Consider the following 11,256-nt stretch of genomic DNA (forward strand, 5'->3'; position numbering starts at 1 on the left):
GCTCATAAGTAGGGCATGACAGCAATGGGCGTTGCCAGGCACTGGTCAATAGCAACTGGCATTTGGGGGAAGTAACTATGCACTGCATGATTCAATATTTTGTTTGCTCTCAATCTCCCAACCTTCAGATTCATTGGATGTCTATGAGTGCTGGTGCTAAATAAGAGAGGGAGACAAAAAGGATGCATCCTGCCCTTCTCCAGAAGCTCAGTGCAAATAAGTGAGAGGTCTGCTCCATGGGGGTGAGTGGGGACTACCCCACCAATCTCAACCTGCCTTCATGCCACCACCACTCACCTGCCTTCTGACTTACAAGTGGTGGTTCTTCTCCATCATTGTCTCTGCCTCCAGCTATCGTGGTGCCCCTCTCACTCCCACCAAACCGACAGCTATCACATTCATTTGCTGATGCCAACCTTGAAAACCCTAAATGACATTAGCTCTGTATATCTAAAGGAGCGTCTCCACACCCATCGTCCAGACCAGATACTGAGGTCCAGCTCCAAGGGCCTTAAGAAGGTTCATTCAAGCATTAATACACTCAAATGAGATTCCGTTTTTCAGTTGCTGTTTTTAATACTAGAAGCAGAATTTCAAGTTACACTAAGTTATTATTTAGGCTTAGGTTATGAACTCAGGAAGAAAGGAAGGTGGGTCATGTCAAAGTACAAACTGGATATGGTAGAGAAGGGTAATTATGTATGAAGAGGTAAGCTGCACTCCGTGTAACTCTACAGGTAGGGTTATCCCTAAAAGTTGCATGTCCAGAAACTCTCCAGGCATGTGATTCAATGATTCCCTTTCATCATTCAAGATAAATGAAAAATGAAGAGCAAACTTTATCTAAGAAGATACATTCATTCCCAAGGCAACTCTGTGGAGGAAAACAGTAATAAATATGTTAAGAATCAGGCAACAACTTTAGTTTTTGTGGCCAGGTGTTCCTTTGTGTTCAGATCAGGCCTCAGTACAATAATGTAGCATTTGGGAATGAAGATGCAGCCTAGAAGCCCAGCACTAGAAGCCAAGATAGAGAAGATCTGCACAGCTACCATGTATTTCCCCTTTGTGCTCAGGTAGGTGGGCACAAAAGAGACCCAAACACTGCAGAAGACCAACATGCTGAAGGTGATCAGCTTGGCTTCATTGAAGGCCCCAGGCAGCTTCCTGGCCAGGAAAGCCACCGTGAAGCAGATGGCAGCCAGGAAGCCCATGTAACCCAGGGCAGCATAAAACATTGCCACAGACCCTTCATTGCATTGCAGGGTGATCTGTCCAGCCTGGGAATGCTTGTCAGAGTCTGGGAATGGGGGAGAGATACCCAGCCAAATGATGCAAATGACCATTTGGACACTGGAGCAGGAAATGACAATGGAGTTGGCCAGACCTTTCCCTAACCATCTCCTCACCCTGTTCCCTGGCTTTGTGGCCAGGAAGGCCAGCACCACCATGATGGTTTTGGACAGCAAAGAAGATACAGCAACTGAGAAGATGGTGCTGAAGGCCGTTTGTCGAAGGAGGCAGGTGACTTTCCTGGGACGGCCAATGAACAGGAAGGAGGACAAGAAGGACAGCAGGAGGGAGACAAGGAGGATGTAGGAGAGGTCCCTGTTGTTGGCTTTGACTATGGGAGTTTCCTTGTATTTAATGAAGATCCCTACAACAAAGCCTGTGGTTAAGGACAGGAAGAGAGCCAAAGAAGTCAGGAGAATCCCCAAATATTCTGTATATGATAGGAAGGTGATAATCCTCGGAATGCAGTGATCTCGGTCCTTGTTTGGATATTGTTCTTCTGGACATTTGGTGCAACGCTCTGCATCTGAGGAGGAGAGAAAAAAAAGGCTTTGGCTTTGCTTACAGACACATCCTATTACATGTCGAGAAATGCACTCATATGGGAGATATCAGAAAATGAGCATGTATTGTAAGAAAGGGAAGCTTTTTTCGTGCATTTCATTATGCGATAGTTTTCAGGCAGTAACACTACTTCATTTCCATATTTCATTTTGCTTTTAATTTGTATACTGACTTTCTATATTGCTTTGCAGAAGAAGGGTTACAAGCTGAAGAAACAACAATATAGACAGCAAAGATCACAGGCGTAATACACAAACAAAAAGTCATAATAAAAGCATGACTTTAAAATAAACAACATATCAAATAAAGCAAAATTCAATAATATTCAATCATAATACTCAGGAATAGTAAACAGTAAAATTTAATATCAGCAAATAATAAACAGTTTACACTTATCATGTACAATAAAGAATTACTAATCCATAATGAATAAAAAACAGCAAGTCACAATGAATAAAATACCAGAAAACATGCAAACCATGTAAAAGGATCAAACAGGGAAACAAGGACACACAACTTATGATTTATTTATTTTTAATATCCTTGAACACCTCTCTTCCAAGTTGCTACAGCTGTTCTCAAACTCTTTGTCTGGGATATCCAATAACTTCCTGCTGAAATCCCATAATTTTTAATTGTTCTCCAATGCAATGTAATGTTATGTAATGTAATGTTGCGTGTCGAGGTCCCCAGGGCCACCCCAATAACTCACACATCACACCAAAAAAAATTGTTTAAGGTTTTTGGCATAGTTTTGGCCACAACGTTATTAAAATGCAAACATGTGAGTAGTTGCTTAGGAATTGGTTGCGACTAGCTGCCCCCACCATGGGGGACAGTCTGACATTCCACACGCCTGTGAAAGTCAGAAAAGGGTCATACACTTGAGGCTAGCGACAGAGCAGGGAACCTGCCCTCAGCCCACCCCGAATGCAGCCAGGAGCTCTTGGAGTGGCCCGAGACCCCTTGACAGGGTGGACAAGCAATAGTTAGCCCCTGATTCCTTTAACGGAATCCCTTGCAGCAGCAGCAGCATTAGAGGGGCAGGCATAGTCAATCCATGTCCCTCAACCAACCAAACCATAAACCAATGCCTAACCGCAACCTTACAAGTTGTGACGATTTGCTACTCAGCAGGCAAAAACCAAATGGCCCCAGCCAATCAGCCAGATGGACAAAATTCCTATCGGGCCCCTGCCCCAAGAGCAGACAACCCCATGACAGGCATAGCAAGGTCAAGCGAACAACCCTAATTCTAGGGAGGGAGGAATGGGCAATCCGATGCACAGGCGAAAAGAGGAAGCCCTAGCCTCATGCAAGGAGTTTTAGCATTTCTTCCCAACGACAAGGGAAGCCCAATCACATCAGTGGCCAATGGTCAATAAGCCCGCCCCACAACTTTGGAGTGTCCTGGCGGCCCCCATCGCAACACGTGCTCTCCATGAAGGAGAACACGCTTTCACATAATTTTTTTATAATTGTGCATCATGCTTTCTCTCTTTTAAATGAATTGCAATTTTCTCTATTTCTCATTTATTTTATTTTATTTTAAATAATTTTTTTATTGGTTTTTCAACACATATTAAAAGACAATACAACACAATACATAAACAAACAAACATATAAACACGTATAATTTCTTGACCATTCTTTCCTTAAACCTTCTTTCAGCGACTTCCCCATACCTCCCCTTTCTGCATCCCTGTTTTAAATCATTCCAGCAACCCCTAATTTCAATTTCTTATAGCACTTTCTTTAAATCTTTTTTCTCATATCCTATTTCTCATTTATTTTAAAGACATTTTTAATTCACTTTTGTGAGGCTGGTTCTGGTTCTCTGATCCTAGAAGGCACAGTATAAAATAGTCAAAGCTGTGCCTTATGGGCAGGGCTGGCTAAGCCCAATTTGCATCCCAGAGATTGCTTCCTATGAGTAATTTCTTTCAAATTACTTCCTGGAAGGGGATGAAAAAGGCAAAAATCAAGAGAGGATCTGCATCCAAATATGTCTTTAGAATCTTCACAGAAAGTGTCTGACTAATATGTTGCCCTATTCATGTTCTCCCAACAAATTCCATCTCCTGTTGTGTCACCCACCTTCCTGCGTAGAAATGGTCCCTTCCGCACACAAAACACAAGGGTAGCAGCATATTGGCTCTCCTTCTTGAACCACCTTGGCATATCCTGGGCGACACCTTTTGGTACACCTGGTGTGTGGCACAGTCTAGCCATAAAGAAAAGATGGCACGTTAAAGGGGAAGTGTCAGCAATATCTGTGCATATGGAACTCACTCAGAGAGTCTGGAAAGAACCCAGAAGGGTCTCCAGTCCCACAAGAAAGCACCCTTGATGTCAGGGGTGCCAACTTGAATAAAATATTGTGGGGGCCCAGGTAAGCCATGCCCCACATCAACGATCAATGGAAATACACATCAACTTTGTGGGGCCCAGCCCCCCTCAAATATTTGTTGGAGGAGGGGGAGAGTGGACAGCCAATAGAAGAGAGAGGTCTGAGAGAGGGGGGAGCAAAAGAGGAAGTCTCTCGCTGAGGTTAGAGAGCAGAAGCACCTCTCTACCAGCTCAGGCACGGAGGGAGAGGGAACACCAGTTCCATCAGCCCAGGACAGGAGGGGGTTAAAACACAGGGAACAACGGAGACATTTGGGATTGCCCAGGCTGCTTTCCTGGAGGAGGAGAAGGAAGTTCCCACTCCCGGGATCTCTTACGGACAATTCAGATGCTTGAAGAGATGCTCTGTACTTTGTAAATAATGTACAAATAAAAACTGTAAATACAACTCTGGTCAAGCCGAGGGATTTACTGTGAAGGGCTCACCAAACTCATCGCAAGTGGTACCTTGGTTCCTGAATGGTTTGGCTCCCGAACAAATCAGCTCCCGAACGCTGAAAACCCAGAAGCAAGTGTTCCGGTTTGTGAACATTTTTCGGAAGCCAAATGTTCAACACAGCTTTCATGTATCATGTGGGATAAAGGGACTCTTACCTGGTTGAACCACTTGGGCCACACAATAGCTTCTGGGTTAATGGTGAGCTTGAAGTCAGTGGATGCCTCTCTCTCTATACTCCCGATTTTCACTCTAACACAAGACTCATTGGGAAGCACCACCCAATTCTCAATATCAAACATGATTGGCAGCTCCCCATTCTCACCCAAATACAGTCCGCCCATGGAAGTGTTCAACAACCGGGTTTCTCTTAAGAAAGGGTGAAGCTGGAATGACAGGGAAAACACCAGCATTTCAAAGCATTTTGGACATCTCATCCCTTCTCCCTTTCAGCTCCCAAGTCCTGGCATACCTGGCCTTGTTGGAATTTACAGAGGACTGAACACCAGAACTTAGAAAGCATTTTAGATGCCTCATCCCTGCTTCCTTGGAACTTGAAACTCCTGTCGTGCCACAACTTCTCCTACTGGCAAGACTAAACAGACACCCTCCAGGTGGAGGGACGTCTGCTTTTAACTTGTTTTGGCTTCTTTTGGTTTTATTATATGGTCTTATGTCTTTTATTGCAGTAGACCACCTTGGTATTTTATGAAATACACATTGTATATATATCTTCCAACAGGTGCCTAAAAAAAGAATCTAAATCTAAATAAATAAAACAAAAACCTTTTCCTCACTGTTGCATTCGTGTCTAAATCAATGAGAATGATTATTGTTGAGTTGGTAGAAAGAACTTCAATTTCTAGAAAGGGAAAGGAAATACCAGCCATGGCTGTAGCCTTTGACATGCCAACTGGTCTCCTCCACCCGCCATCAACATCTGCTTTGATCTGGATGAACAGGCAACATTTAAAGCATGTGCCATGATTCGGACACTGAAGTATGTTCTGTGGCTGTCTTGAGACAGAACACTCTGCAGCTCCTCTTCAGACGGCACCTCCGGATTCTCCACATCTCTGCATCTTGTCCAACCTCTCACAGTGAGGATGTCATTTGAGTATGAACAACTAAATGCTTTCTGCCGAAAAAGATTAAGAAAATGGGACTCTTGTTTACAGCAGTCATGTTTGCTCCTTATTTTGGTCTTCATTACAAAGGAGAATGAACCATGGATATACTTCAAGAACTTGGGAAAGAAAAATAAATTCATGTCAATGTCTTGAAAAGCTGTTGTGAGCCATACTTTTGGCCCAATTTGTTTCTCGAGTTCTTGTTGTAGTTTCATGATTAAACCCAGTGCCGTATGAACCTTTACATAGTAAATGAATACATTGGTCTGTCTCCATAGGGCAATAAATTCACCTTGTGTAAACATCTTAGGTTCATTATTTTCTGGTATTCTTACTGAAAAGGCAACACAAATTCCATTGCTGGCCATCAAAGATGTCAAGGCACTCAAGAACTTTTCTCCATTCTCATTATCTGGAGCGAAGAGGCCGATCCACGTCCATCCAAAATGCTGGAACATCTTTATAATCCCCGTGTACTGAACTTCTTCATTGGGGACCATGCGGTAGACAAAAGGGACTTTGGTGTTCTCATCAACAACCCCAGATACAAAGCCATAACTGATCTGGAGTGGGAAAGAAAAAGTACAGTGTTTTATTTTCAGAGCAAAGTATAGGATTAGCCTGAAATATTTAATACCTAACAAATATTTTCTTGGTTTAATTAATTTTGCTGACTGGGGCTGATAGTTTTATTTTGAAACTTTGGGAGGCTGCAACCCTAGCAAAGTCTCCGTATTGAAGAATAATAGAATCGTAGAGTTGGAAGCGACCCTGAGGGTCATCTTGGCCTCCCCCCTGCAATGTAGCTGTCCCATACGGGGATCAAGCCTGCAACCTTGACATTATAATAATAACAATAATAATTTATTATTTATACCCCGCCCATCTGGCTGGGCCTCCCCAGCCACTCTGGGCGGCTTCCATGGAAAACCAAAAATACACTAAAATATCACACGTTAAAAACTTCCCTGAACAGGGCTGCCTTAAGATGTCTTCTGAATGTCAGGTAGTTGTTTATCGCTTTGACATCTGCTGGAAGGGCGTTCCACAGGGCGGGCGCCACTACCGAGAAGGCCCTCTGCCTGGTTCCCTGTAGCTTTGCTTCTCGCAAGGAGGGAACCGCCAGAAGGCCCTCGGCGCTGGACCTCAGCGTCCGGGCAGAATGATGGGGGTGGAGACGCTCCTTCAGGTATACTGGACCGAGGCCGTTTAGGGCTTTAAAGGTCAGCACCAACACTTTGAATTGTGCTCGGAAACGTACTGGGAGCCAATGTAGGTCTTTCAAGACCGGTGTTATATGGTCTCAGCGGCCGCCCCCAGTCACCAGTCTAGCTGCCGCATTCTGGATTAGTTGTAGTTTCCGAGTCACCTTCAAAGGTAGCCCCACGTTGAGTGCATTGCAGTAGTCCAAGCGGGAGATAACCAGAGCATGCACCACTCTGGCGAGACAGTCTGCAAGCAGATAGGGTCTCAGCCTACGTACCAGATGGAGCTGGTAAACAGCTGCCCTGGACACAGATTTGACCTGTGCCTCCATGGACAGCTGTGAGTCCAAAATGACTCCCAGGCTGCGCACCTGGTCCTTCAGGGGCACAGTTACCCCATTCAGGACCAGGGAATCCTCCACACCTGCCCGCCTCCTGTCCCCCAAAAACAGTACTTCTGTCTTGTCAGGATTCAACCTCAATCTGTTAGCCGCCATCCATCCTCCAACCGCTTCCAGACACTCACACAGGACCTTCAACGCCCTCACTGGTTCTGATTTAAAAGAGAGGTAGAGCTGGGTATCATCCGCATACTGATGAACACCCAGCCCAAACCTCCTGATGATCTCTCCCAGCGGCTGCATGTAAATGTTGAAAAGCATGGGGGAGAGGACAGAACCCTGAGGCACCCCACAAGTGAGAGCCCAGGGGTCTGAACACTCATCCCCCACCACCACTTTCTGAACACGGCCCAGGAGGAAGGAGCGGAACCACTGTATGACAGTGCCTCCAGCTCCCAGCCCCTGAAGACGGTCCAGAAGGATGTTATGGTCGATGGTATCAAACGCCGCTGAGAGATCCAGCAGAACTAGGAAACAGCTCTCACCTTTGTCCCTAGCCCGCCGGAGATCATCAACCAGTGCGACCAAGGCAGTTTCAGTCCCATGATGAGGCCTGAATCCCGACTGGAAGGGATCCAAATGGTCCGCTTCTTCCAGGCGTGCCTGGAGTTGTTCGGCAACCGCTCGCTCAATCACCTTGCCCAAGAATGGAAGATTTGTGACTGGGCGATAGTTGGCCATCGTGGCCGCATCTAAAGATGGTTTTTTAAGCAGCGGTTTAATAACCGCCTCTTTCAGCGGGTCTGGGAAGGCTCCCTCATGGAGGGAAGCATTCACCACCCCACGAAGCCCATCGCCCAGTCCTTCCCGGCTAGCTTTTATAAGCCAGGATGGGCAAGGATCCAGGAGACAGGTGGTTGGTTTCAGCACCGCACTCTAACCAACTGAGCTATCGAGATTAACAAAGCTCAGGATTTTCTCCCTCTTTGATGCCTCTTTTTGCTGACGATAATGAGAATTTATTTTGCTGCTGAACCTCTTTTGTGTCCCTCCATGCCCCACCCTTCATACCTGTGGGATTTTGTACATGCCTGACGTGGTTGAAATCACTTTGGAGATGATGGAATTGGCTCCTTCAAAAACAGCCAAGATATTATTCCATTTTCCACAGCAATAGTTTGGAATATTGCTTTCCCCACCTGCAAGCAGGTCTAGCATGGCATCAGAAGTGATCCTTGCATTGTCATAGTTCTCATAGAGGCTGTAGCCCAGAGTGATATTGGGTAAGAGCCTGGGATCCCGGTTGATCTCTTGGATGGTGAACAAGAAGGACAAGATGTGCCAGTAGAACCTAAATGGCAATCTGTAAGAAATCAATCAAATAAAAAGTGTCAAACCATTCACCACTTAATGAAAATAAATAGTATTTGATTCCCTAAATCATGGTCTACATTTGGGCTGCCATACACACATAGCAGGAAGACAGCAGTTGGAAACAGTGTGTGGGTGGAAATCACTGGAATTTCCTTTAAAATAACTCAAAAACTTTGCGAATAAATCTGGATTTTCACTTGTTGCACTATGGGGACTCTAGGCTGTATGTTTGTTTGAAGAGTGAGAAGAGACATATCCTTCTTACAAGATAGAAACCCATTTGCCAATTAAAAATTAAAATATAAGGATTGCTCAAGAGGAGAAGCAAACATCTTCAAAGAAGGAAAATGAAGAAAACATTTTTTCCCCTGAATGTGTGAGAAATATGGGGACATTGCTGCTAAGGCTAGTATTGGCTGCTTCAAAGGAGTTGCATAAAGAGCCAACTGCAATGGAGAGCTAAGTCTGTTTAGAGGCTCTATTTGATTACTATGGCTTATTTTCAATAGGCATGTTTAGGATTGGGCTGTTATTTAATAAAGGTCATTTCCAACTAGTCTTTCAGCGAAACAAACCATCAGAAGGATTTATCTTCTTCCGTCTCTCCTGTGCAAGTGAATTCAGGTGTCTGGCTCAGCAGTGAGGGGGAAATCTTAGGAATGTGGATTGCTGCTGGGGGGGCAGAGAAAAAGTCCCTGGAGCCAAATTAATTCCCCAGAAGCACTGAAGATGGTTAAGTTTGCAATTGAGTGTCTTATTCTGCATCCAGGGGGGCTTCTTGAGTAGTTCCAGGTTGAGATAATGTCCACTTAAACTAACATTTCATCCAGGAGGATAGTTTCCTTGTCTTTCGTTTTTCTCCCTATGGGAACTGTTCAATCTCATTGCAATGGCAGTCGCAGACACTTATTCTGCTGATATCTTCTGGGAGGATATTTCAGACAGGGAACGGATGGCAAACACAACACTTAGAGTATATGTTATTGGAAGTAACCTTAATGTACATACATAATAGGCTCACTGGTTAATTAGTCCTCTCCATAGAGATACATGTGTTATAAGGGGTTGCAATAATTGTGCTGGCTTATTAATGTGATCTTATTAATGTGATCTTTAAAGAACAAGCACATGCTTAAAAATTTGGCTTTATTTACCAGTGCATTAAAAACTCTGCTGCATTGGGTCAAGTGTTCAGAAAGTGCTATTTCCCATACACCTGCATACCAGGAACACAAAGTAGGATTTTCTCCAGTGTCCCACTCATCTCATGAATGCAGGTGTGATCATTCAGTGAATCGTTTTGATGCCTGATCAGGTTCATTTATGCACTTGTGTTCTTCAGCAAGCAACACAGCAGCACAGAAGGTAAAAACAGAGCACGTCTGGGAACATGCAACCCACTAGTTGCTGCGAAATTCAAGTTCCCTTCAGCCCCTGCCAGCATGGCCAGTGATCAGGGGTGATGGGAGCTACAGTCCCACAACATCTGGAAGACCACAGAGTCCTCACCCCTAAAATGGAAACTATTTCCCTAGTAAACAGGAGCCATTGGGGTGCAGTAGAAAAACGTGACGTCCTTCTGCATATAATTACTTACTCGTACTTAAACCTGGTGAATGGGGGCTGCGAAAAGATGTATGGAAGTTGAATAGAAAACAAATTTGGAGATATTATCCCGCCAATGAGGAAGTCACCAGTCTGGAAATAATTCTGTGCTTTGATTCCTTCCCAGATTGGATTCAAGGGGCATTTTGCCTTCAGATTTCTACAGGATTCAAGCAAAATGAGCAGCATCAGCATCTGGGATCTCATTCTGACTTTCTGCTACACCTCTCTTGTGAGTGTTCCTCTCTCCCCCATAGCCAGCTACATCAGAAGATGCCAAAAAACTCATATTTATCCAATATGGGTAGTGGTCAGGTATACCTTCAGAGCCATTAAACCTCACACAGATGTATCCCACCCCTCTTACTCTCAGTCTTGACTCAGTCTGTCTCTGACACAGGTGATCTTCTATGCATCAACTTTTCCCTCAGGAACAAGGCAGAATAAATCACTATGATGTTGATAATGATAAGGGGAAGGAAGTTCATCTCTGCAACAACCTGAAGTCTCTGTGTGGCCTGAGGGGCAGGAGCAGAGTTGGAGATAAACATGTTTGGGAGGAAACAAAGTCGCTGCTCCAAAGTTTGACATGGGTCACTTGTGGTGAGCGAGAGTTTAGCATGAACTTTGCTGCTGACAAGAGCATTAGAAGAGTCCTGCTGCTGGTTCAGTTCAAAGCTTAATCCAATCCAGTATCCTGTTGCACCAAGTGACCAATCAGACATTTCTGGGATCCACCAAAGCTGATGGCAATAGTTGATCCCAGCAACTGGCATTCAGAGATATGCAGCCTCTGATCCTGGAAGTCATGTGTCTTTTAAAAGTGTCTAAGTTAGCAGCTGAAACAAAATATAAAAATTCATTCCAGTAGCACCTTAGAGACCAACTAAGTTTTTTAT

At 44.5% G+C, this 11,256-nt stretch overlaps 1 protein-coding gene across 1 annotated transcript; it reads right to left on the reverse strand.

The window, feature by feature from the left end:
- Positions 1 to 60: 60 nt before the first annotated feature.
- On the reverse strand, positions 61 to 10,922 carry LOC310757321 (vomeronasal type-2 receptor 26-like). The gene is made up of 6 exons (XM_083602645.1): positions 10,350 to 10,922; positions 8,450 to 8,741; positions 5,586 to 6,395; positions 4,861 to 5,088; positions 3,955 to 4,081; positions 61 to 1,819 (listed from the first exon to the last, which is right to left on the reverse strand). Exons 1-6 carry the CDS (start codon positions 10,562 to 10,564, stop codon positions 909 to 911), a joined length of 2,583 nt encoding a protein of 860 aa, XP_083458771.1. The 5' UTR covers positions 10,565 to 10,922; the 3' UTR covers positions 61 to 908.
- Between the last annotated feature and the right edge of the window lie 334 nt (positions 10,923 to 11,256).

This window comes from Podarcis filfolensis (genome assembly GCF_964270895.1).
Source record: "Podarcis filfolensis genome assembly, chromosome: 2".
In the NCBI taxonomy this organism is placed as follows: domain Eukaryota; kingdom Metazoa; phylum Chordata; class Lepidosauria; order Squamata; family Lacertidae; genus Podarcis; species Podarcis filfolensis.